Raw genomic sequence first — 27,105 nt, forward strand, 5'->3', positions numbered from 1 at the left:
AGTCACTATGTTCTTTTTTTTTTTTTTTTTTTTTGCGCCATTGACATTTTTGTTATTGTTGTGTTTATTAGAACAAAGTTTGGCAATTCCCCTGGAAAGTAACTAAAAATACCATCCAAATCATTATCATTATTTTGCCAAAAGTTATAAAAAAAATCATGACTAGGTAGGAAACAAAAATTATATAGATTTCCCGACAAAATTAGTAGTATAACAATAGATGATTGTTATTTTGAATGAATGATGTTTGTACCATGACTTTTAGCATGCACTTTGTCTTTGTTCCTAGTTTAAACTAAATAAAGTTGATATTAAAAAAAAAAACTAAATAAAGTAGTCACACACTCAAACACATACGCCTCACGCTCATGTCCTATATTGAGATATAAATTTATGGTTTTATATAAACTAGAACACTATTTCCATGCCTTGTAGGAAGGGCCAAGACAAACTCAACCCAATCATTAATTTCGATAGTAATAACTAAAAAAGAAGAAAGAAGAAACCATGCCAAAAAATAGAGCCATACACATCAACGCCTGTCCAATGTCTGGACAATTTTATTATATATTGAGACTGCTTAAGTTTCTTATAATTAATTTAATCTTATTGTTTAGATATCGTGATTATATTATATAGATGTGTTTTTTGGTCCCTTAAAATTTGGGTGTCTTTTCTAATCTCTAAATTAAAATATACATTTTTTTAGTCTTTTTTAACTGATTTTTGGTGACTTGAATGTATAACTTGTATAGGAACGGTTAATTTCCCCCCCACAAATTTAAGAGATTAAAAAAATGCAAATTTTAATTTAAATGATTAAAAAAGACATAGATCAAATTTGAGAGACTAACAACAGCCAACATATAATAAGTCTTGTATTATAATGCCACAAAAGAAGGAATATTAGCGTAACTGTTAAATTTTATTATTGATGTTGATAAATTTTTTCGTTATCATAATCATAGTAATTATTGATAAAAAAAATCATAAGTAATTAAAAAAAATCAGTCATGACACGTCTTAAATGATACTATCCTATAAAGATTTGAACCTAAAAGTAACATAAGATTTATATCTTTTTTCAGGATTTTTTTTCCATTGAAAGTGTTTTAAAGGATTTTTCTTATCTCTTTTAATCTATATATTTTTTTAATTATTAATGATTAAGAATAAAAATATATCACAATATAAATTACTTATTATAAAAATAAATAAATTTATATATTAAAATTACATATTATGTATTTTAGTTATATAATAATAATCTTTTACTGTATATTTCATTAATATTTTTTGTACTATATATTATACATATTAAAATATTAATATACATTAAAATTGAAAACCTCATGTAATAATCATAAATTATTTCCATAAATTCAAATAATCTCCCAAGACCAAGGACTTATTCCAAACACTAATAACTAACATCGCCGGCTGTTCCTTTTCAAGGGTTTTGCGTTCTTCTTTGCTCCCTATTTGATTCTCTTTCTCTCTCTCCGTGTTTTTCCGTTGTCTCTATCTTCACCAAATTTCCTATCTTTATTCATATTCGGCAATTGGGTTCTTTTCCAATTTTTATTTCGACTTTGACAAGCCTTCCTTTCTTCCATCTTCTGCAAATTAGGGTTTAATTTCCAATTTGGTCATTTTTTTATTTGGGAATCTTGTTTCATCGATTTGGGGTCAATAAATCCGCGAACAATGCCTCCGAGAATAGTGAAGAGAGGTGCTGCGGCGAAGAGGGCATCGAGGGGATCCTCAAAGGCTGCTCCTGAGAATCAACCTGAGCCTGAAACTGCGGAAGTGGTCGTGAAAAATAATGAAGAAAATCCTGTTGTTGATGCTGTGGTGGAAGAAAAGCCCGTTGATGTGGAGCAAGAACATGAGGAAGTGCCAAATGGGTCGGCTAAGGTGGAAAGTAAGTCCCTTTTTTATTATATAATATACATATATTATATTTTTTTTATTTGGATCTTAACAGGGTGTTATTTGTGATTTAACGTTTGTTGTATGTTTTGGATGTTATGTTACATGGGGTTTGTCAAAAGTTCAATTTCATTTTTCTTGGACTTTTAAATGGGTGTATCATGTGAATTTGCGTCCTGCCAAGGTTTTAAATTGCTGTCACAGTGATGGTCGCGGTTTTGTTGCAATCCTTGACATTGAGAGAAATTGCAGCCAAAATTGTGGTGCATACAAGTTTTTAAAACATTGAGTTCTACACTTTTGTATTGGTTCTTCGTGAATATCTTAATTTGATTAGGAAATAACTGGTAGACGTATAGTTTGCTTATGTAGTAAGGGAAATCTGAAAATTGATATAGCCCTTCCGCCCCAACCATTTGGAGAAGTTATGGATTACGGAACTATTTGTAGCGAGCATTTTTATGATAGATTATGATTAGATGGTGCTACCTATTATTGAAAATTTTCTTTACTTGCTTGGTAACTTGAGATGGAAGGGTGTTGTATGGGATGGGAATATGAAAGTGGGTTTTATTGTTTTGCTCTAATTTCTTTTCTGTTGTGTGTTAGTGTTATGCAATGTTGGGAATAATTTGGACCAAGAATGCTGAGGATTGGTTGTGGAATACGGACTCCCTTATTTTAATAATTACTTTGATGTTAGGAAAGTTGTGTTTTGACTGGGATGATTTTAAATATTTATTTTTTGGCAGACAATGAAGAGGAGATTAAGGAGTCTATAGATGAATATGAAAAAGATGAACACTTAGATTTTGAGGATAATTATCCTGAGTATGAAGCAGAGGAATATGGTGGTGTTGACTATGATGAGAAGGGAATTGAACAAGATGAAGGTCAGGAGGAGGGAGATGAAGTCGAGGAAGATCCCGAAGAGATTGTAGGTGAAGAAGAGGGTGATACAGGTGATGAAGAAGTTGAATATGTTTATGAAGAAGTTGAGGATGATGATGATGAGCATGCTGGTGAGGAGCATGAGCATGCACAGATGCCTGATGTGGAGCAAGAGGAACACCGTGAAGTGGTAAAGGAGAGGCGAAAGCGGAAGGAATTTGAAGTATTTGTTGGTGGCCTAGATAAGGATGCTACTGAGCATGATCTGAAAAAGGTTTTCGGTAAAGTTGGGGTAGTTACTGAAGTCCGGCTGATGATAAATCCCCAGACAAAAAGGAACAAGGGATTTGCATTCTTGCGTTTTGAAACGGTTGAGCAAGCGAGAAGAGCTGTGGTGGAGCTAAAAAATCCTGTGGTAATCTTTGATCTTATCATAGTTAAAGCAGGTTTTAAATTGCTATTGTATTAGATCATATGTTTTCATTGCTACAATTTCAGATTAATGGCAAACGATGTGGTGTTACTCCAAGTCAGGACAGTGATACTCTCTACTTAGGTAACATATGCAAGACATGGAAAAAGGAAGCTGTAAGTTTTTCTCTTGGTCTTTTCTTGCTATCTTTAACACCTGAGTTATGCTTACTATGATTATTTCTTGCCACCTTCAAGGACTGAGATTCTAACTGTTAATGCAACTTCTGGTGCCAGTTAAAGGAGAAACTTAAACATTATGGAGTAGAAGATGTGGAGGATTTGACTTTAATAGAAGATGATACCAATGAGGGGATGAACCGAGGATTTGCATTTTTGGAGTTTTCTTCTCGTTCAGATGCTAAGGAAGCCTATAAGCGACTGCAGAAGAGAGATGTTGCATTTGGAGTTGATAAGCCTGCAAAGGTTTCCTTTGCCGACTCTTTTATTGATCTGGGTGATGAAATTATGGCACAGGTATTTTTCTGAATCTGATTTTCTTTTCCAAGGGTCATTACATAGAAACTGCAAAGTACGGTTCTTCAATCTTATGGAAGCATTTGGGCTACTTGTAAACATCTATGTTGGCTTCCAACAGAGTTTTTTTTTTTTGGTAGACTGTTTGGTGTTATAACTTTAGTTTTCTTCTGATTTATAAAAGAATACTGTGGGTTTATTTTTGTGTTTGATTAATAAATTTCTACAAATTTAAGCCAGTTTATTTTACTCTGGAGATTAGGCGGGCATAAAATTTATTGGTTTTAATACATGGACAAGCATACATTCTATCCCTGTCATGGTTGTAGCCTCATAGGTGTTCAGCTGTTAATAACTTAATATACCTTATATTTGCGGATCTATCATCATTTGTTTTTTATGTACCTTATGAAGTATAACTATCTGCAGGTTAAAACTGTATTTATTGATTCGCTGCCTCCTTCATGGAATGAAGATTATGTCCGAGATCTTCTTAAGAAATATGGAGAGATTGAAAAAGTTGAGCTTGCTAAGGACATGCCAGCTGCTCGGAGGAAGAATTATGGATTTGTTACATTTAGTACACATGTTGCTGCTGTGGAATGTGCTGATAGCATTACTAGTGCAGGGTTAGGTGAAGGTGACAAAAAGGTTTGTTTGGCATTTAAGTTCATTGTACTTTGCAACAGCTAAATGTGGCATTTTGTAATGCTTCTTGCTTGTTTCAGGCAAAAGTTAGGGCTAGATTGTCACGGCCTCTTTCAAAACCTCTTCAGAGAGGCCGTGGAAAATATGTTAATCATGGGGACTTCCGCTCTGGCCGCAATTCTGGAAGATTGGTAAGGTCTTCACGGAGTCAACCTGCACCACGTAGTCTTCCTGCCCGTGTGGTGAGAGGAGTTGGAAGTCGTGTTCCGCCAGTTAGACCTATTAGTGTGAGAAATAGACGTCCTGTCACACCCATGCTAGTAAGAGCCAGGCCAGTGGCTCCTCCAGCTAGAAGCTATGACAGGAGATTGGCTGGTATGATTATATATATATATATATATATATATATATATATATATATATATATATATATATATATATATATATCTGACTTCCTCTTGTTAGTCTGTCTTCATGAATATTTTAGTATGATATATTATTTTTGACTGTCAAAAAAATGATATATTATTTTTAATTGTTAGCTCCTGCTTATCCCAAAAGTGGCATGAAAAGAGATTATAGTCGACGCGTGGATCTACCACCTCCAAGAAGTAGAGTTGCTACAGATTATGGCTCTAGAGTAGCCTCTCAGAGGCATTCATCTTACAGGGATTATCCTGCCCGTGGTTCTGACTACCCTGAGCTGCATAGAAGTACATCTCGTGGTGCACCAAAGAGAGGTTATGTTGATGATGGCTATGGCCAAAGATTTGAGAGGGCTCCTCCTTCTCCTCCTCCCCCCCATCTAAGTTACCATGAAGGACGGCCGCGTGATTATGATTCTCTATCTGGCTCAAAACGTCCTTATACTGCTATAGTAAGTATTATTTCTAATTATGTACTTTAATAGTATTGTTTTAATTTCATTTAGTTCTCTTTTTGCTAAATGAACTTATTTTACTTTAATTTCTCAACAGGATGATGTTCCTCCTCGGTATGATACTGGTGCTCGCCAGTCAAGGTCTCGTTTAGATTATGACTATGGAGGTAGTGCTTCACAGTATGGAGATGCTTATGGTGACAGGTTAGTTTCCTCTAAACAAGGTTTTTGCATTCTCCTCGCTCCAATCGCGTTGTTCTTCAGGAATGTATTCCTTGCATTTTGGTTTGTAGACTTGGAAGATCTAGTCTTGGATACAGTGGCAGCAGAAATTCTATTTCTAATCAAGATTTACATGGGACTTATGGCAGTCGACAAGGCATGAGTTATGGCGGAGGTGGACACATATAATCTGAAATGGTATCTTAAATTTAAACATCAAATGTTATTTGCTTAGTGCTTACATCTTTATTGTGTGTTTCATATCAGGTTCTTTTGGTGGTAGTGATGGTGGTATGTACTCATCAAGTTATGGTGGTGATTATGCATCCCGTGGAAGTGATGTAAGTTTCTCTTTCTCAATCGGGAGTAGTTCGATTTATGGCTATCTGTTTGCAACATTCTCATTTTATTGCGTTCTTGATGATGTAGGTTGGTGGCCGTTCATATTCATCTATGTATTCTGGTAGAGGTGTGGGTGGTAGCAGCAATTATATGGGTAGTGGTGGATCTGGGTCTTATTATTGAGGTAAGTCTTCTAACTCTTTGCCATTGCATTTTATGAAGTACATGGGGAGGCACCAGTATATGTAAATCTCGCTTTCTCTAGAAGATTTCTCTACCCTCAAACGACATCTCCATATTTTTCCATAAGGGATGACTGGCGAAGATTGATCACCTGGTCACTAGTGAATTTGTCTGTGAACAGATCTAATTACAATAAAGAGGCTGCTGTAGGATGTGGAATTTGAAGCTTATGCTCATTTTGATGCCTACCATGTGGAGCTGAACATTGCTAATTAATTGCCTGGTTTGGGTATTTATCAAAGATCAAGTCTTCTCTCAAATGGACAAATTTTGAGTTCTTGAATTTGTGCTGTAAGTACTGAAGTTGATTAGAAATGGAATGAGAAGTGCTGAGCATGTGATGTATAAATAAACTTCGTATTATAAAGCTCCCTTATGGGTGGGTAATTTGAAAGATCACTCCATATCCTGTTCATTTGGAAAGAACCAAGGCCTCAGATATTACTTTTTGATATTGGATTTTTTCTCCTGTCATAAAGTTGGTTTTTCCCCTCACAAAAGAGATATATTGTTACTCTTTGGATTCATTATATTTTCGCCAATGGTATGATCATGAACAAGAGTACCCAGCACTTTGTGGAGCTACCATTGGTAGTAGTTATATGAGCACTACTTCGGCAATAAATAAAGGAAAGATTTTGATATAGTAACATATCCTAGGAAGCATCATGCACTGATTATGTGTGGCTAGAGTGTTTCTAACATGGTATTTTGTACTGAGGGGGAGTACAAGATGCATATGGAGCATTGCATATTTTTCCTTAAGATTGTTTACTTGCACCCCTTGGAATTTTTCTTTGTGATGCAATTATTTTTGCGCACTTCATTACTATCCAATCCAATTGCATAATATTGGAAGACATTTGCCCATGCTATATCATTGGAAAATGCAACTTTGCGAGATTGTATAGTAGCTGGAATGGATTCAATATCATGTGTTACCAACAGATTTTGAAATTCAAGAATCTATGGAATTTGGCATTTTATGCACCAGGTTATATACCCTGCTTGGTTTTGCAGAACTCATGCCCCAATGGCAAACATGAACTAACCATAATATCACACTAGAATGTCTATGCGCTCATGGACTAGGTCTTCTCATTTATTTTAATCCCCAGTTGGGTAGTTAGTTTCCAACTCATACCATTTTATCAGCCTTAAGCAGCAAATACTTATGAAGTATTGATGCTCGGAGTCTTAAAAAGTGCTGGAAGCTGATGTCCCCGAAATGAGAATATTAGATTAATGACTTTTTAGGTTTTTTCTAACATTTTATCTGCTTTTCAAAAGTGGTTCTGATCAGTACTAGAGGTTTGTTACTTTGATGATGTTCCGTGTTCATGCGTATCCAAATTCTCTACATGCTCTATGTTTTTCTAAGATCCCTGTGTTGCTTGTGAATAATTGGTGTCGATCAGGGTTTGCATGGTTCTTAGTTTTTGGTGAAAGGCTTTCGTTTCTTTACCCTTTCACTGTATGAGGGATCTTTACTGACTTGTTGAAGTTTTAGTTTCCCGTGTGTTCCTTTTCTGCACTGTGCAGGGTGTTGCCCTTCATCAAGTTTGGTTAAATTGGTTTCTGCTTAGCTCTGGATTTTTCTGTGGCATTCTATTTGACATCATGATTTAGTTTTACAAGTTTTGTAAATTGTTCCATTCATGACATTGTAATTCTGGGTAAAGTACCATATGATGCTAGGTTTCCAATTTACTAATCTTCTATTATGGTTGTATGCTGATACACTCTCGAGCTGCTTTTGTTTCTGAAGGGATTCTGTGTCTAGGGATTCCCTGTCACATGCTTTTACAACAATTAATTTGGAACAACTTGCTTTGATGACATAAAACTCTTAACGGTCAAGATGTTTTTCTTTTGAAAGATACACCTCATGGTTGCCTTTGTTAAATTAATGTTCGACCCACTTTGTCGAATTGTACAAAATTTAAGACTAGTCCATTTAATATACTGAATCTTGTACCATGTAGCCCATTTAAATGGATATTATGCTGGAATGCTTGATGTAAAATTGATCCTCTCAACTAGTAAGAGTAAATCCTGGCTATTGAGTTGTCCGAAATTACTAAAGTACCAATTTTGTTTATTTACATATTCAGATATCAATTCTTATATGGAGGAATGATGCACGTTATTTTTATTTATTAAATCACTACATTGGAATCTAGAAAAAAAATGAATTTATACGAAACAATTAGGATTACTCTTTTAAAGCGGATGGTGACAATGATGAAATTCGTCCATGGCAATCATAAGGAAATGTTTTGATATAATGAAAGTTAACGTAAGTTTTAAACACCTCAATTTGTGGCATAAGTCACTATGGTCTAAAATTAAAAATAAAAGAGTCTTGTCTTAGTTATTGAGGTAATTGACTCAACTAACTGCCTGTTTGCTGTTGCCTTCATGAGGTCTAACATGCATTAAAGTAGAAGCAACTAAAATAGCTTCCTTGATTTTTTTATTTTTTTTTTGCAATTTGAAGAGATTTGAGCTTCAACTTTGCTATCTAAAATGGATTTAAACATTGTTTGGGTGAATACGTAAAATTGATTTTAGGTTTAATTATTGTTTTAGTTTCTTAATTTGTAATTTTTTAGTTCCTAAACTTAAAAAATATTTATTTAGTCGTTAAATTTTGATAATTTTTTTTTCTGACATAATAAATTGATATTTTACTATGGATTTTAACTCTGGTAATTTTTTAATATTTTATGACAGTTTTAAAATATAAATTTAAGCAATTAAAAAATAAAAATTAATTTATATCAGTTAAAAATTATCATAAAATATTAATTTATTATTTTAGAGATTAAAAAAATAATTTATCAAAATTTAGTGATTAAAAAATACAGTTTTAAATTTTAGGACAAGAAAATCACATATCTCAAATTTATTAACTAAAATAATAATTAAGCCGTGATTTTAGATAAAAATAATTTTGTGAATTTTTATTTGGGTTTAAATAAGTTTTAAAGTAATTTATGTTTGATTGTTTTTATTTTAAAAGTTAAAATATTAGTATAAATATTTTTTTTTATTCAAGACAATTATCTAAAAGCCGCGGCAACAATGGAATGACAGCGACAACAAGCTTCGTGACTTTTATTTAATGTGAGACTTGTATATGTAGAAATTCACTTAAAAAAGCTGGTAATTCAATGTAATTTTGGATGATATGAATTAATAATAAAATGTCATCACAAGTTATCAAGGTAAACCAATTCAAATTAGAACAACACCAAAAAAGAGCTGCGTTCGATTTTTGAAATTAGAGTTTCTAATTATAATTAAATTGAAATATAAAATAACTTGAAATTAATAATTACTGGTAACTTGAAATTACTGCCTTCGAGTTTTGAAATTAGAGTTTCCAATTATTATTAAATATGTTAAATAATGATAGAGTTAACAACGAGTAACAGTTTATTAATCAATATTTTAGAGACAAATTATATCATATTAGCAAGCCTTTTAAAAACATTTAGATGCCAATTAGTATGAATATGATTTCGTAAAAGAGCAAAAAGGTGACTAATTGATTACTTTTTCATATTTACTTTATCAAGGATCTTCTCAACTTATAAAAAATTAGAAAATTTCAATTTAAATAAATAATAACCGTTGGAGTAAAATTAATGATTAGAATAAATTTTAACAAAATTTACTATTTTACTTCACATATGTTTTTAACTCGCATTAAAAGCATCACTCCTCAAACTGAAAAGTTGTTTCCTTTTACAACTTTACAGAACTGCAATACAGAATTGAAAGATTGTGAAGTAAGAGGATGTTGATATTCGAAGGAAGAGGATGAGAAGATCCATTACTTACTGTTGTGTGTTGCAGCTCTATAAAGAAGTTATAAAATGAAGCAATCTTTCAGTTTTAAAAGTGATGTTTTTAATGTGAACTAAAAAATATATGAAGTAAAACTATAAAAGTAAGTTTCTTAATGATTATTTTTTTTTAAATTGAGATTCTGCAGTTTTTTATAAATTAAGGACATTCATTTCCGTGATAATCATAAATTTTGGTCCTTGGAGTAATCTCATGTTAATAGGTATATTTCACGCCTACCACACCAGATTATTTCCCTAAGTAATCCTGCCGCCCATCACCGCTCGCCGTCGTCGGAGACAATTTCTGGCGGCGGTGCACCCTCCACCCCATCGTCTCAATAAACTTTTTTTTTTAATAAAATTATAGTAGTAGTAGTAAAAAAAACTCTAAAACAAAATTAAATATTACATTTATGATTTGTATTAAAAAAATTCGATTACCGCATCAATGCGTCCGAGATAGGTTGTGATTTTCAGACACATAGTAATTATGCATGCAGGCAATGTGATTGTGAGGTGAAAACAGTGACGAAGCTGAGTGAATAAAAAACAAAGGAAAAAGGAAAGAGGTAAAGATAGTAGATTGGAAATAACTTGTCGTTATTTTTTGCGGTGGAAGGAAACATCATCACCCTTTGTGTTTTGTTGCAACTTCATAATGAAAAAGCCGCGAAGCTTGTTGTCGCTGTCGTCCCATGTTTCTCTGTTCTTCATACCACAAACGTAGAAAAGAAAGAAGTACGAAAAAAACAAAGACACCCCATTTGATTTTCTCTGCAATCTGAAAAATGGGTCGTCGCCAAAACGACTCAGATTTCGGTAGATTCGCGATTCTCGTCCTCTTCTTGATAGGCGCAATCTCCTGCTCCGTGATCTACCTTTTCCTTACGGTGGTCTTCAGTCCCAGCCCTGAATCTCTTCCTTCAGTGGATGATCATGTGGTGGGGGTTGCAGAAGAGGAGCAATGCTGCAGAGGGATTGAACATTTGGAGCTTTGGGGTGATGCTGTGAAATGGGGCTCTGAATTTAGGTTGAATTCCTCGGAGGAATGTTGCATGGCTTGTAAGCGAATGTGTAGCGGTGATGGAGGACCTTGTATGTGTAATTCCTGGGTGTATTGTGGAGATAGAGAGGCTTGTGGACCTAGATTTGGTGAGGTATTGTTTCTTTTATTTTATTTTGCCACTACAAGATTTAATTTTATCTTGTGTGTCATGTGATTTAGGACATTCAGCAGTGTTGATTGGTTCAGGCAAATATTTATGGCTTCACATGTAATGCTTATTTATCACTATTGTGTATTTTTCATTGGTTATACTCCCCATTGTGAGATCTAGCTTGAGATTCAATTTGTATGATAATTGTACCCTAGGGGAGACCCCAATGGTTGTGAATTGGGTTCTCCATCTTGGAGGTCCGATTTTCTTTTAAGCCTATGAGCCTAAAACCAACCTTTCTTATTCTCGGAATCTTATGATGATGCTTTCAATTTTCGCCTACTTGCGATTGGTTTTTATATCTTTATGTTGTGTTTATTGAATTCTTTTTTTTTAACGATCTGTTTATTGAATACTTGATACATGGTGAACTCTTAGAGATTGCCACAAAGATCTATTTGGATGGATATAAATCTAGTTGGCTTAATGCCTCTGCTTTAACTGGATGGTACTCATGAATGGGTTATGATTTATGTCTTGATTGGGAAGTTTGGTTGGGCGTAATAGTACTTCATTGTAAAGATACACTCTTTTAGCTGGTGTAGTTTATTATTGCTTCAAATGTACAATTGTATAAGGATGGAATATTCCTGTTTTTATGCATAAAATTTTAGATGTACTTGATCTTAATATTATTTCCTGCTTTTGTTTCAGTGTTGGTTAAAAAAACAAAAGGATGCCTTAAATCCTGATCGACGAGACTCCGGAGATCTAGTTATGTGGACTTCTGGGTTTGTCTTTGATAAGGAAGAGGTAGGAATATAATTTATTGTAGTTAGTTCTCCAATTGACATATACTGCATATACCAATTTGGGATATGTATCTCTATCAAATTATTTTGTTTGGGTTTTATAAGTATTTTCTTTTATAATTAAAAAGAAATTCATTGCAACACAGGGAAAAACTAGAAAGAAGAAAAAGGAGGATGAGGAATTCTCCTCTGCAAAAAAACAAACAAAAAGCAACAAAGAAAATAGAGAACACCAATGCAACAAAGCTGTCCAGTCACTCAAAATATCTACTAGGGAAATCCCATTATTAAATATGCCATGTCCTAAACACCAGATAGAAAATGAACGCCTAATCTATCATAAAGCAAGTGTTGTCAATGAAACCTCCTCAAGAATACTAGAGTTACACTCCAACCAAATGCACCAAATTGTAAAAAAATAATGTTATGGAATACACTATATAAAAGCTTTTGTTATTGGATGAGAAACAAGGTAGATGGAACTGCAGAATGTTTTTCTTCTTTGGATTGTTATAAAAGGCAGAAAGTTTTGTTGTACAAATAGGAAGGCCAAAGTTTTGTTTTCCCTGCCACTTAATCTGTAGATGTTTACTTGTTTAGACACTTGTGTTTTTGAGTCTTCTAATTACTTTTGGAGGATCTTCTGATATCAAGCCACATTACTCTCAATACATATTTTTGAGAATCCAGCTTTATGTTAGAATCACTTCATTCTAATGTGTTGATTAATTTTATGTTTTCATGATCCTAAAGTTAAAGTCTTTATGGTGTTAAGATTTATCCCATCTTTTTGTCCATAAATGTATTATGTGTTAGCATTAATCAATGCTTTATGTTCATTATAATTTGCTCAAAATATATTCTCAATATACTTATTTTCTGCTCATGATTAAGCATTGTGGTTGTTGCATATATTTTAGCTTCTCTATATCTTTGAGCTATATTCTTAACTTTCCTTATACACTTGTATTTTTAGGGAACTGTTGGTATGGAAACTGACCATGGAATTCTTCGAATAAAAGTAAGTATTTATCTGCATGCCCACTATATTTTATATCATTTACATTCGTTGCACTTTTTTTATGTTGTTTATTTTCTATCTAGTATGCCGGACGTATTTTCCATTTTTATTTCATTTCTATTGTGTATTCCTTAATGTTTAATCTAGCAAATGAGGCATGTCCAATGTGTTTGAGGGGAGAAAACTGAAAAAATGTGTTCTGAACTTTCATCGCTACAGCTTTTGCCTGAATGTGCTCCATATTCTGTTTCCTACATCCTTGAGCTGTTGGCGTTGCCTCATTGTGTTGGTTGCCATATTCATCGTGCTGAAAGCCGAGGAAGCTTTTGGGATACAGAAGGAAACCACATAAAAAAGGTAAGATTCATTATGTGAATAACTATACAAAATTGTGCATATGTATTGCTACTTCTTCATAGATTTGCTTCTTTTACTTTATTTATGATTTTTCTTTCCCAATCATTTTCCTTGTAAATGAATTAATTTTGACTATTAGTTTTTTATAGGAACTTCTCTCTCTTTCAATTTCTCTGTAAATGAATTAATTTAGACTAGTAGTTCCTTTCTTTGTGTGTACAACATACAGATGTTGATGGATTGTCAAGTACATCAATTCGTCCTAAGTAATAAAAATAAAATGGAAATCCGAATATCGTATCCACAAGGACTTTGCTTATACTTAAGTAGATGGATATTTGATTAGTAAAAGAAGTTAAAGAAAATTAATTTGAAAAGGTTATGGGAAAAATAGTAATTTAAATTGGTAAAAAATTAAATCAAACAAGAGAAGAAATTAAACAAGAATTTAAATTAATTAATTAAACACAGAAAAATTAGAGAATCCAATAATATTGTAGAAGTAAATTCAGAAGATGAAAATGTTGAAAACTTAGCATACCAAAACTACTCTTTGATGTAATGTTAATGATTTTTCTTTATTTATAATTATTCCAATTTACACTTACATCTACTAGTATACTCTAACTTTGGTCCCCCAGATGAAAGAGTTCAATTTATCTATTTTCTCTCCCAAATCTCTTTGCAGAGCTAAAATAGTAAATTGCATTAAGAATAGAGATGTATAACAAGCTAAACAAAAATCAACATATCCCTAGTGATGACTTTATTTACATATTCTTTTCCAGTTCTGTTAGAACTTCCCAACGCTACCCCTAAAACTTACCATGCAAATGGGTGATCAAGCCACAAGAAATAATATTAAGTATAGGAAAAGATAATACAAATTTAATATTCATAAATAGATAAGAAGAGAAATTACATCAAGAGTAGTTGGTTGTCAAGTTCCCAACAAAGAGGATATAGCTTCTGATTGATGAAGGCTTTACAATTGCAAAAGGGAAAATATAAGAAAGGGAATGGAGGAAAGGAATGACTCTCAATGCTTGTTTCTCCTTCTAGTCTTTGCCTTCTATAAGAAATTGTATTCTCTTGAAATTTTTGTATGTTTTTTCCTTCTTCTCTCTTCTTCTTTTATAGGTGCAGATTAGTGGGTTTCTTGCACTAAGCTTGCCTTTACTCTCCTGAATTAACATGTTTTCCTTAATTAGTCATGCTTTCCTTAATTAGTTTGTTTTTCTTAATTAGCCTGATTTCCTTAATTAGCTTGCTTTCCTTAATTATTCACTAAACACCATAAATTCATCACTCTTAATATTCTTTGCACAAAAACTTAAATGATGTTAATTTAATAATTATTTGCTAAAAAAGGAAATTAAGAGAGAAAAATTACAAATTCCTATATAATTTAACCCCAAAATATATTCATAATTAGTAGTTATCAAGACACCATGCTTTTCATATGCTTGGTTGTTGTACTTTTATACCGAATGCCTATGCTACTTCACCATGTTGTTTACTTTATGATTGGACTGGACATTGTGAAATACTTGGGTCTATCTCACATGAAAAAGTCCGGAAGATGCTCATATTTTATCGTGCTCCCTTTTAAACTTTTTGTGTGAGCTTGTTTTGATATTAAGAGTTTGGTCATTTTAAATATCACTATGGTTTTAATTTAATATTTACTATCCATGACTTCAAGAAAAAAGAGTAATGAAGTTTACTGAATCAAAGGCTTCGAGCTGGTGCTCCCCATGAATTCCTGTTATCCTATTTTCAATTTAAATGATTCTATTATTTTGCATGCTTCCCTATGCCAATATTTCTAGGTAAACTATCTTTGACTTGGTTACTCTATGTTTTACTGCATTTCATGGTTTTAACTCAACTTTTTGTGGCCTTCTGTTTCTTGTATCGACCATTTAAATGAAATAACAAAAGGAGGAGATAGAGGAAATCAACTGGTGGCTCCATTTGTGCTTGGTGCTGGTTTTATCCTGTAACTGGATCTGCTTAATTTCTATCCTAGCTTTCTTATTTTGAAATAGTTGAAGTCTGTTCCTGTATGGTGGAAAGTTGCCCAGTGCTAACTGCATTGTTCTTAAATTTAATCTCTGCGTAACTTACATCCAGACCATTGATTTATTGACCACCCATGTGATGTGTTTTTGAATTTGAATGTTGATGCAGACTCCATATGGTCCTCCTTTCGCACTTATTCAAGGAACATTGGAATCCTATGGGTCTATGTTCAAGGATATTCCAGAAGAGCACTGTCCTACCATAAGAAGAGGATCTGTTGCATGGGTTGGTTCTGGTCCAGAATTCTTTATCAGCCTCGCCGATCACGCAGAATGGAGAAATGCATACACTGTGTTTGGCTCTGTTCTATCTGAAGATATGGAAATTTTAGAGAAAATTGCTCAGCTTCCAACTAAATCAGAAATTTGGAATAATATTAAAGTCTCTGTCTTAGAGAACCCAATTTCAGTACGGTTTCGGAGAATGAACAAAAAGTCTTAAATCCTCAGTTTCATTGGTTTGTTCTCTCAATTTTTTCCTCCTTTATTAAGTGATAATGACTTCATCTATCAAGGCAATACAGGAATGGATCTTGGGCTCAAAGTTACTTCTCTACATGCTTGAAGGGGTTCGAATAATGTTAGGTATTATTATTCAGGCACCAAATTATAGCTGATTGCAAATCAAATAGAGTTGAATATACTACAAGTTTGATAGGCATGAGAGCTTTGGATATTTCATGATTCTATTTCATTTTTCCCTGTACAGAACTTAAATTTAGTGTAAAACAAAGGGTTCTCATTTTCCTTGAAAACAGAAGGCATAGAAGAGATTATGTTAGGTCCCAAGATACAAGATCATGACAAACATTTGCAACTTGCAAGCATTGTGTGCTAAAAAATTAGTGGACATTTCTTGATGCACCTGTAATGATGTAGACAAGTTGGAGATATAGAATAGAATTGACTAACTGATTGTATGGAAGTTGTGGCGTGCACTTTTTTTTAGCCTTTTAGTCTTCATATTCACGTCATAAAAAAATTCTTGGAGAAGCTTTTGGGTTATGTGTCTTCTATGTTTCTGGATGGAACTTCGATTTTCAACGCTGTATCGTAGCAAGTGACATAATAAAACATGGGCTTAAAAATATTGGAGCATTGATCTAACCTGACAGCTTCTAATCTAGTCCAAAATTTTGCAATTATTCATGTGTTTGTAACTGTTTGGGAACCTAGAAAATAAATCTATCTAAATTAACAATTATTGGTTGAATTGATAAGAAATTCGAATTTCTTTAGAAACAAAGTCTTGAATTGGAGTAAAAGAAGAAGTATAGAAAGAATTGTCCCTTGAGATAAGTTTATATGGTTTTACCCGAATTAGTTAAGAGTTTGATATCACATAAAAAAGAAATCTATTAATCTATTGGCCTGAAAGTTACAGTAACATCCAAAAAAAAAAAATATTAAGTAGCATGATATTGATAGATAAAACCTAATCCACCTTGGCTGTTAGGTAGGTTTATAGGCATGCTACCTTCCAACCATGCGCTATGATTACTGCGAGAGTAATACTGAACTTGGTAGTTTAACTTAAACAATAAGATGCAAGTTTCACTAAAAAACACTCGGGGTTAGTTTCGTTATACACTGATCGAGGATTTGACATATTTAAAGTATGAAACATAGTTTAGAAAATAAAAATTAGAATTAGAATTGCTGATTAAAAATTTCAAAAAGTATTTAGTTTCATAACTTATGCGATGGTACAAGAGTCAGAACTTGACTGGCTTGTGAGTTGTGAGATTTTTGACATAAAAGTGATGTTGATGAGTGCTTAAAGGGCCATCCATGGGGCATTAAGAAGGCAACGCATCACGTGATGGAGTGAACAGAAAATCACATAAAGCCCGCAAATTTTCCAAACTTTAAGAAGATATATTCCGCGCCCACTGTCCTTGTTTTATTGGGTCTCTCTGAGTCTGTCCACCACTAATAATAGCAGCACCTTTTGTCCCTCTCCTCCTTGCCACCACACCATTAAAAATGTTGTTGTTGGCAAACTCAGTCACCCAGCCTTGGCGGTGGGTAACTTTAATAACACCCACCACAAAGAGGTAATTTTGATGATTTGGAATTGGTCATGGCCAAAGTCAGAGGTGGACCTCTCTCCCCCGCGGCGCACGTTAGCCCCCCTCCCAAGCGGTGCTCCCCTCCTCATCCACCCACGTCACTTATTCAGCCGCACTTTAACATGATCAACAAGTCCACCACCACACCCTAACCTAAAAACCCTTTCTTTTCTCTCTCCACCCATGGCCTCCCCTTCTTCCCCCACCGACTCCAACCCTCCCTCTGCCCTCCCCCTCCCTATCCCTCCCCCTCCCTCCACCTCCTCCCGCCGTCTCCCTCCTCCCTGCTGGACCCCCGAGGAAACCTCCGCCCTCATCGACGCCTACCGCGACAAATGGTACTCCCTCGGCCGCACCAACCTCAAGGCCACCCATTGGCAAGAGGTGGCCGACTCCGTCACGGCGCAGTGCCCCAACGCCTCCCCCACGGCCAAAACCCCCGTGCAGTGCCGCCACAAGATGGAGAAGCTCCGCAAACGGTACCGCACCGAAATCCAACGCCTCCGCAACCTCCCCCTTCCCCGCCTCAACAACGCCAGCACCAATTCCCCTTCCTCCTGGCTCCACTTCAAATCCATGGACTCCATGGAAAAAGGCCCCAACCACAAACCTCACGCCGACAACAACCTTAACATCAACAACAATTTCCACGATGACGACGTCGACGACGACGATCTGTACGAGGAATTCAAAAACGCCCCCGGATCCAACACCAGGAGCCTCAACAAGCTCTACAAGAACAACAACGGATTCAATTCGGCTGGTTCGGGCTCCGGATCCGGATTTCGGATCCGGATCCCGGCCGGCGTGCCACAACAACAACACCATACGGCGTCGTCAAATAAGATTTTTAACAGCCATCCTCCTCCCGGGATGGGGCCACGTGGCGGGGGCGTGAAGAGGGAGCGCGAGAGGGACGCGGTGGCGGAGATGGTGGGGGCTATTAAGGTCCTTCGCGACGGGTTCGTGAGGATGGAGCAGATGAAGATGGAGATGGCCAGGGAGATCGAGAGCATGCGGATGGAGATGGAGATGAAGCGCACCGAGATGATCCTGGACTCGCAGCAGAGGATTGTGGAGGCTTTTGCTAGGGCCGTTTCGCAGAAGAGGACCAAGGGCAAGTCCACGCCCTCGCCTTCATCGCAACCGTAGAAAATTCCAAATCGAAAAGGTTGAAATCGGACGGTGACGGTGACGGTGATTGATTAATTCTCTTTAGTGGTTCGGTTTCTGGTTTAGATAGGTTCTCATATTTTGCTATAGTCTTGTGTTACTTTTTTAATTGTTAGCTGGTGATGTTTGGATGTGTTGAATGCTGGAAACTTGATATTGGGTTTAGGATGGGTAAATGTGGGTTTAGCATTTGTAATTTTCTGTCTCATATTTCTTACTCACAGATTTGCTACTCATAGTTACATTTCATTACATCTAACTTTTCTAGTAGTTTTTAATTATTCCGATGAATTGTCTCGTCTGATAATTAGCCATGCATTTGTTGGGTCATGTGTTATTTGTGCCGACTATTTTGAAAGTTTTGTCCATGATTAATATCTATTCAACTTAACTTGTTCTCTTTCAACCAAGTTATCTGATAATTGGAAATATATTTTTTAGGTTACTAACTTGTTACTATGTTATTAGTGCGATGTATATCAGTATTGTTTATGAATAATATTTGCACTGATAACCTAGCTGGTATACTTTCAATGAGATCTCTATTTTGAACCAAGATTTTTCCATCTACACTAATCAAGTCCACCATGTTAGTTGATAATTGGATGTATGAATGGATGGACGAGTGTTTTTTTTTTTTTTTTTACCCGTGAGAGCCGAAAAAAGTGTTACAAACAGAATTTATAATAACTTATGCATTCATATTCAACCATATGAGTTATACCTTCTTGACAGACGGATGAGTGTATAAATTTCTTAATAATATCAATGCATTTTAATTAATTTTAAAAAAATCATGTATAAAACATTTAAATAAGAATAAAACGTAAAAAGTAGTTTTTGTTTTTTTATTTATTTTTAAATTTGATTGATCTATTAATTATTGGTTGAAATTCTAGAATGTGAGATTTCATTTTAGTAAATTATGAAGCTAAAGTGGCACATAGACCAAATTTCAGTGATTAAATATGCAATTCGGGTTAATTTGATTTTACTGGAGGTATAAATTAGATTGCTGCCTTGTGTTTAAAACAAATTATTCAACTTAGTGGACATAATTTAATTGATGTAGCAGGGTATCTCTTGATGAAATTATGGTGTGTACTTACACAACATCCCTGTGGAACAAGTTAAGTTGGCATATCAATACTCGGTGAGGTCTCTGACATAGTTTTCTGGGGACTGGGGATTGCTATTCTTGTATCCGTTCGTGTTATTCCCACCCGCTAACTTTATATTTTTGTTATTTTTTAGTCTTAAATATGATTTTGATTCATATAAATTCTTGGGTTTTTTTTTTTAAATTTTTTTTGTCTCGATAAGTTTAGTTTTACTCTTCACGAACTCAATGTAAGCTCACTCGTCTACCGTAAGTCGTGTGTCCCTCTTCCTTCTTCCTTTGAGTTGAACCATCGTAGAATCATTGTTGCATAATCCAATGCATATACAAAACCAACTCCCACAAGCATGCATGCATGCATGCAACTGCCATCAACGAGCCAACACAAAACACCATACCAAGGACATACACTCCCACAATGCATATACATTTGTTTCGTTAACTTCTTTTTGTTCCATTACATCACATAGCATCCCCCAATTCCTGATAATACCTTGATCCCAACAACTCCCTCCGAAGCCGATCATATCAGCCAATTATTGACAAGGAAATCCTACCAATATAAGCATGATTATTATCGATCTGCAGCACAAATGAAACCCATCAAGAGGTGTAGGAAATTCGCATTCTGATGTCCATCATGCATACAGATTTGTGCTTCCGCCGAGGTGTACTGGGCTCGGGACCTAAGTGCTCTAAAAAGGATCATTTTCCAACATCAAGAGACTTATGATGTCAGAATTTCACTTTCCACAATGATAGCTACGAAGGAATGTAGCTGGGAAGAGAGATTCCTACCTTTTCTTTCTCTCTTTTCACATATTTTGAAGCAATGAGCTTAGAGTTGAGGTCTATTAAACATAGCACCCATTCACACAAGAGCATCTCATGTTAACACATAGGGGGAGGGTTAGGGACTTAGGTCGAGTTAAATGTACATTTCACCAACCAATCGATGAGATCAGTGGCAGCCGTGGCTGTTTTAGTTATGGGGTGCAACTCCTAGGGCCTATAGTTGAAGGGGCAAAATTTTTTCAAGACAACTTTAATGTGTTGAGAACAAAGATTTCTTTTCTTTTGGAAACAACTTATCTTATCAGCTTTTTGCAAACTTATTTAATTCCCAAATTTCAACTCATCCAAAACACGATCGAGTATAAAATTTGCTTTGTTGGAGAGAAAGAAGTTACTCCTATGATTTCTATGCATTTTTTAAATGACTTATTTATATATTAATTAGTTGATATATATTTAATTTATCAATGCAATGCACATCCATAATTTAATACTCTTTTGTCTCATTATAATTGTCGTGAAAGAAAAAAAAAATATCTCAAAATAATTATCATTTTAGTTTTTGAATGTATCATTATTTAATTTTTTTCACCTATATTTCTTATACCATCAATGAGGAATACTAAAATCTAAATGAATTAATGATGGTACAAAGTTAATTTTGTAAAATTATCATTCTCTTTTATCCATTTATTATATTTTTTTGATCCGTGTAAAATAATCTGATATGACAATTATTTTTGGACGAAGGATATATATATTTAGTTTTAATCCGAAGCTTAGTCCCCTTGAAAAATAAATCAAAAGCTTAGTCATAATTAACGTTTCCCGTTCTGTTTATTCTATAATTATTCTAAATAGATTTTATATCCATGCGGGTTTGATTAAATTATATTTTTACTTAGTATTATTTTTAAAAATATGTAAATAAATAAACTTACTATCTTTTAAAAAATATTTAGCATCATATTAAATATAATTATATTAAAATTGAGTAAAAGGAATAATTATATTTTTAATTGAGCATATATTATCTTCAAAATATTAACCTTATTGAAACTTATCATGATTTTCTTTCAACCAAGTAATGATATTCAGATTAGTTATTTAGTTGAGTGAATCCTCTAGTCTTATATTAAGGGAAACTTTCAAGAAATTCAGTTATTTCATAATTATTTTGAATTTCATAATTATTTTAAGTCAAGTAAACTAAGTGATGAGTATAAAAAATAGATGTATTTTATTATATAATTAGTATTAACTAATTTTGTTGAATCATGATTAAATGTAAGTATCTATTATGTCTCTCGATTCCTCTTATTTTAGTGATTCCTCTTATTTTATTTTAGTGTATATTAGCTTGGGGTTGAGATGTTACAATATTTTCCAAAAAGTATGAGTAGGGACAAATGACTTTAAAGAGTCTTATGTTGAGATATGGACAATTAATAATCTCACACAATCAGTTAGTTAATTGTCGAGAGACCTCAGGAGAGATTATTCAAATTCTGACCAGTAAAGAGATTCTGACTTTTACAATGATCTTGAGTGAATAATCATCATATGAAATACCCTAGAGTGTGAATCGTCGAAACATCAACAATTATGAATGTTATATCACAAACAAACATGTGTTCTAATTTTTGCATAAAAAATATTTTATTTGATAGATAATTGTAGAATTTAATTTAATTAAGATATTGTTGGCTTAGTAGCACTTTTTTTACTCATCTTTCACGTTTTTGCAATTTTTTGTCCCCAAACTATAAAATAACACATTTTTTACCCGATTTTTAAATATATAAATCGTATAATAATTAAAATTTATAATAAATAAATATTTTTAAACATATAAAATTTATTTTTGATTTACGATAAATAACCTGTATTGTGATATACAATGTTTTAATTTCTGGTAATTTGTTTTAAAATTTCTTAAAATTACTGTAAAACTAAAGATATTAAAAATGATATATTAGAATGAAGGGGGTAAAATGTTAAGAAAAATCTCTAAAAGTATTTTCGTTAAAAAAAAAACATAGTTAAAAAGTTATCGTTAAAGAATGACAGTTAAAAACGTTATTCTAATTCATACGAAGAGAAAGATTTAGCAAATTAAGTTAAAATAATATATTTAATGAATGTAATATTTAATAACATTATTAAGAAAATTATTATTATATACACATATATCAATATTACATTGATTAAACAATAAAAAAATATTTAAATATATATATAGAGAGAAAATTTTAGTAATTACTTTTTGTTTAATAATAATTTCTTAATAAATACGAACTCCTATAAAAAAAAGGCATATATTTAATAAAATAATTTTTTATATTTATTAAATTAAATTAATATAGTATATTTAATAATTTTATTAGTAAATTTTTTATTATACATTTTAATATATACTGTTATATGATATTAAATTTTGTAAATATTAATTACTTTTCTTTTAATAATGCGTTTTTATTTTAGATGAATTCTATAATTGGCACAATTTTAATAATTATAAGTTATATTTATTAAATATAATAAATATATTATATTTAATAAATATAATATAAAATAATAATATTAAATTCAATTATATATTGTATCATAATAGTAAAGGTAATTATACAATGCAAGGAAAAAATATTTTGATTGATATATTTATGTAAATACTTTTTAATACTACATTTATTTTATTACATACATAATTTTGTAATAATTAATTTTTAACAATATATTTTTAATATAAATAGATTAATAGAATAAATATAATAATTAGTAGTATTAAATATTACATTATTTTTTTAGTGAGTGTGTTGTACTTGTATATAGATAGATGGATATAAATTGGCTTAAATTATCTAGCTGTTCTGATTAATTACTCGATGTAACTTAACTGCGACTAACTTAAAGATATCATTAGAAGATCTCACGATAATTATATTTAATGGAATTAATTTACGAAAGATTAGATATGGTAGCTGTTACACAAAGCCAGCTTCTGTCGTTATGTTTGGACTTTAGATTATTTAATTTCTCTGTCCGAAACGAAACAATGGTTTCCTCAGCAGGTTGAGTAAAGTACCGAGTTAGAGATAGTTGTACTAAATTGGACAACAAGCATAAGGATACGGGTCAGAAAATACTATACTCTGTTTTCTAGCACGATAGCTACCCATAAAGGCCATACAAAAGGTTCATGTCTCCATTTTCTATTTGCAATTACAGCTACAGCCAATTTTTCCAGCTTGGTTGTTTAATTAGTAGGCTAAATCCACCTCATTCTAGCTGTGATTTCAAGGTACCCAGTTGTTGCTATGTTATTGCATAAGGAATGTTCGTTTTTGTGGTTGATATATGGATGTTCATTAATTCAACAATCAAGTTTACATTGCATAAGGAATGTAATTTTTAGGTTCCCAGTTGTTGCTATGCAATTATTGATTTATTAGCCATCAAACACTGATTCAAATTAGCAGTGTACATTGAATATTAGGTGAAATTTTTAAGTAACCCTAGAGTATGTTCATTAGTTCATCAAGTTCATGTGATGTAACAAAAAGTTTCATTATGAAAAGTCAGAGATTAATTGTAACTACGTACTTACTGCCAGATTAATTAGATGAATTCCATATATGTAGTACAATGATCTAATTATATAGTATGTTATTGATATTCATATTACTTGAACACATATTTAAATTATATTAAATGCTTTAAAATATATTTTATCAAAATCAATTCAACACAAGTACACAACTGTAAAATAAATGAACACTCGGAGGGCACCCAAAACATTCACCTACCCTTTCACAAATTAATGGACCTTTCTTCTTTTTTGTTCACAATTAATGGACCTTTTAAGATGCCAAATCTCTAAATCTAATTAAATTTAGATGCCCTTAAGTCTTACAAATTAGTGTCTATTATTCCCTATTATATTGTTAAAAATCTGAAATTGATTTGGGTCACATGAATCAATCTTGAAACCAAACACCACCTTTCTCTGCATTTGTTTTATGGGGTATAAGCAAATAAGAAGGAACAAAAGCAGCATTTACTAATGCCATGGACCAACATAGCAAATCCATGTTATGTCACCCCACTTGTTTCAGAATCAAAACACATGCATAGGTCGCCTAATAAAACGTGGGACCCTTATATTACCGTCGCAAATTTCCCACATGTAATCACATGATGGGTATGGAATGCCGAAACCGTTGTCACAAAATAAATCACCAGAAAAACCACAGTTCCTTTGCAACAAAGAGACACCAATACACAATAAACACGTCCCATTTTTTTTTCCCTCTTTTGCAAGTCAAGTTTTGAAACTAAGAAGAAAAACAAAAAATCATTACCCAACTCAAAACCCCAAAACTTTTTTAAGACGAAAAGGACACAAGCCACCACAAATGCCAACTTACACATAGATAATTTAAATTACAAAGGGGCATTTTGGCCAAGAAAAGTACCTACCCTTAACAAACAACCTCTTTCACCAGTCTAACACAAACCTTACGTTATATATACCCTCACTATCTGACATCAATTCCAAGCACTTTACTACCTAGAATTTGTTACACTCATCATGGCAGAGCTTGAGAGTCCTAATGTTATGCCTAAGCTGATATCTTTTCTCTCATCTCTGCTCAAAAGGGTAGCTGAATCTAATGATCTTAACCAGCAACAACTCATACACCAAAAGGTCTCAGTTTTCCATGGCTTGACCCGCCCCACCATCTCAATTCAAAGCTACCTTGAGAGAATCTTCAAGTATGCCAACTGCAGTCCATCGTGCTTCATTGTTGCATATGTCTATCTTGATCGTTTCACTCAAAGGCAACCCTCTTTGCCCATCAACTCCTTCAATGTGCACCGGTTACTCATCACCAGCGTTATGGTGGCTGCAAAATTCATGGATGACTTGTAAGTATCTCAATGTGATCTAGATAATGGCTAATTTTGTTTTCTTTTTTAAATCTGATACCCTTTAAGTCTATGATAATCAATGATGAATTGTAATGTTCAGTCCTCTTTGAAATTTCTGTGAGATATTCCTTTGATGAGGTGAAGTTAATTGACTTGGAAGAGCAAATTTGAGACAAGTCTGGGTGTTCTTGAATTTCTCATTAAGAAATTGTTGTGATTATTAGATACATGTGAATCAACTAACATGGTGAGGTATGGTTGGCAAATAATCATGACGCTTAAGTATGTGATCAGGTTCGATCCTCAGAGTTGTATATAATGAACAACATTTGTTGGAAGAGGTTAAATCCTTAAATAAATATCTGTAATCGAAAGATTAGTCCCTGGTTAAACCAAATCAGAGAAAAGCAGGAGAATTGCTCTGCCATTCCTGTGTTTGGAGATTGGTGTTTCTCCTGGTTAACTGTGAAGTATTTCATTCATAGGAGAAAAATAAAATAAAGTCTCAGTAAAACCCAGATCTTGCATGTTTAGTTTCTCCCTGTTAAATTTGTTGGCTTTCATTTTCTACCATAATAATGATCTGGTATATAGTTGTAAATTGAAAACGACCATGCTTCTTAAAAGAATATAGTCTTGCTTGTGAATAATACTATGTCCAGGCTGGCCTTACATTGGAAAGAGACAACCCACCCATGTGACCCCACCACTTTATTGCATGTACGCAGCAGCTAACTTTTAAAAACAATCATAATCTTCCTGAAAAATTATGTCTCTACACAAATCTATGATCGAATTTAGCACAAGACACAAAAGGAAATGCCAAAACTCTTAAATGATTATTGGCTTGCTTGTTTAAAAACTTAATTTTTTTTACATGCTATTCAGCAAATTCCTTTGGTGTTAACTTTTCTGTCTCTCTTGAAATCATTAGGTACTACAACAATGCTTACTATGCCAAAGTTGGAGGAATCACTACAATAGAGATGAACTTTCTTGAGGTGGACTTTTTATTTGGTTTGGGTTTCCATTTAAATGTAACCCCTGGCACCTTCCAAGCCTACTGTGCACATCTACAAAGCGAAATGCTGCTGATGCAACCACTGAATTTTGCAGATTCTTTCCTAAGTTTAGGAAAATCTCTAAATAAGGCACATTTATGCTACAATGAGGATGAATCTTCTTCCCATCAAAAGCAACAACAATTAGCTGTTTGATTTCTTGCATTACCTCAATGCATGTAATCTAGGTGTAGATGTAGTGAACCTATTATAGATTTGCAAATTAAATTATTTTGCTCGTGCTCTCTTCTTACTTCTTTGTGTCTCTAATTAGTAAAAAAAAAAAAAGAATCTATTTTTCTATTTCTGAATACTGGTTAAATTATTTGGCATTGTACAGAACTACAGATGATGGTCTCTTCTTTACAGTCTGGCTAGATGAGTGGTATTTTTAATTAGCTCGACTAATATAATAATTTATTGTTTCTTTGTGTGGTTGGGACCGATTCTTGTGTTGTCCACCTTTGGATTCTCTCGAGTCTCGGTGATTTGCAATTGTATTGTCACTTAAACGAAGAGAAAAGTTTTTAACTACATTTTGGACAAAAAATTGTGTGG

At 33.4% G+C, this 27,105-nt stretch overlaps 4 protein-coding genes across 4 annotated transcripts; all 4 read left to right on the forward strand.

Moving 5' to 3' along the window:
* Window positions 1-1,411: 1,411 nt before the first annotated feature.
* LOC114425127 (nucleolin-like) lies at window positions 1,412-8,090 on the forward strand. Its single transcript, XM_028391908.1, has 12 exons — window positions 1,412-1,924; window positions 2,685-3,238; window positions 3,322-3,411; window positions 3,532-3,771; window positions 4,201-4,422; window positions 4,500-4,794; window positions 4,962-5,296; window positions 5,397-5,503; window positions 5,593-5,696; window positions 5,789-5,862; window positions 5,951-6,047; window positions 6,228-8,090. Exons 1-11 carry the CDS (start codon window positions 1,708-1,710, stop codon window positions 6,044-6,046), a joined length of 2,334 nt encoding a protein of 777 aa, XP_028247709.1. The 5' UTR covers window positions 1,412-1,707; the 3' UTR covers window position 6,047; window positions 6,228-8,090.
* Window positions 8,091-10,337: 2,247 nt separating this feature from the next.
* Window positions 10,338-16,342, forward strand: LOC114367082. Its single transcript, XM_028324175.1, has 5 exons — window positions 10,338-11,120; window positions 11,835-11,933; window positions 12,909-12,953; window positions 13,173-13,310; window positions 15,504-16,342. Exons 1-5 carry the CDS (start codon window positions 10,752-10,754, stop codon window positions 15,834-15,836), a joined length of 984 nt encoding a protein of 327 aa, XP_028179976.1. The 5' UTR covers window positions 10,338-10,751; the 3' UTR covers window positions 15,837-16,342.
* A 1,307-nt stretch (window positions 16,343-17,649) lies between these two features.
* Window positions 17,650-18,618, forward strand: LOC114368536 (trihelix transcription factor ASIL2-like). Its single transcript, XM_028325763.1, has one exon. The coding sequence runs from the start codon at window positions 17,650-17,652 to the stop codon at window positions 18,616-18,618; it is 969 nt and encodes a 322-aa protein (XP_028181564.1).
* A 6,414-nt stretch (window positions 18,619-25,032) lies between these two features.
* LOC114367130 (cyclin-U4-1-like) lies at window positions 25,033-26,974 on the forward strand. The gene is made up of 2 exons (XM_028324236.1): window positions 25,033-25,483; window positions 26,421-26,974. The coding sequence occupies exons 1-2, from the start codon at window positions 25,146-25,148 to the stop codon at window positions 26,701-26,703; spliced, it is 621 nt and encodes a 206-aa protein (XP_028180037.1). The 5' UTR covers window positions 25,033-25,145; the 3' UTR covers window positions 26,704-26,974.
* The last annotated feature ends 131 nt before the right edge of the window (window positions 26,975-27,105 follow it).

This window comes from Glycine soja, chromosome 9 (genome assembly GCF_004193775.1).
Source record: "Glycine soja cultivar W05 chromosome 9, ASM419377v2, whole genome shotgun sequence".
Taxonomy (NCBI): Eukaryota; Viridiplantae; Streptophyta; class Magnoliopsida; order Fabales; family Fabaceae; genus Glycine; species Glycine soja.

What these genes read in the sequence shown, in the direction of transcription:
- LOC114425127 (XM_028391908.1), top strand. Translation starts at nt 1,708, where the DNA reads ATGCCTCCGAGAATAGTGAAGAGAGGTGCTGCGGCGAAGAGGGCATCG. An exon ending in AGACATGGAAAAAGGAAGCT is followed by an intron (nt 3,412 to 3,531) that starts GTAAGTTTTTCT and finishes TTCTGGTGCCAG; the next exon opens with TTAAAGGAGAAACTTAAACA. An exon ending in CTATGACAGGAGATTGGCTG is followed by an intron (nt 4,795 to 4,961) that starts GTATGATTATAT and finishes TTTAATTGTTAG; the next exon opens with CTCCTGCTTATCCCAAAAGT.
- LOC114367082 (XM_028324175.1), top strand. Translation starts at nt 10,752, where the DNA reads ATGGGTCGTCGCCAAAACGACTCAGATTTCGGTAGATTCGCGATTCTC. An exon ending in GTGGACCTAGATTTGGTGAG is followed by an intron (nt 11,121 to 11,834) that starts GTATTGTTTCTT and finishes CTTTTGTTTCAG; the next exon opens with TGTTGGTTAAAAAAACAAAA. An exon ending in ATGGAATTCTTCGAATAAAA is followed by an intron (nt 12,954 to 13,172) that starts GTAAGTATTTAT and finishes TCATCGCTACAG; the next exon opens with CTTTTGCCTGAATGTGCTCC.
- LOC114368536 (XM_028325763.1), top strand. Translation starts at nt 17,650, where the DNA reads ATGGCCTCCCCTTCTTCCCCCACCGACTCCAACCCTCCCTCTGCCCTC.
- LOC114367130 (XM_028324236.1), top strand. Translation starts at nt 25,146, where the DNA reads ATGGCAGAGCTTGAGAGTCCTAATGTTATGCCTAAGCTGATATCTTTT. An exon ending in GCAAAATTCATGGATGACTT is followed by an intron (nt 25,484 to 26,420) that starts GTAAGTATCTCA and finishes TGAAATCATTAG; the next exon opens with GTACTACAACAATGCTTACT.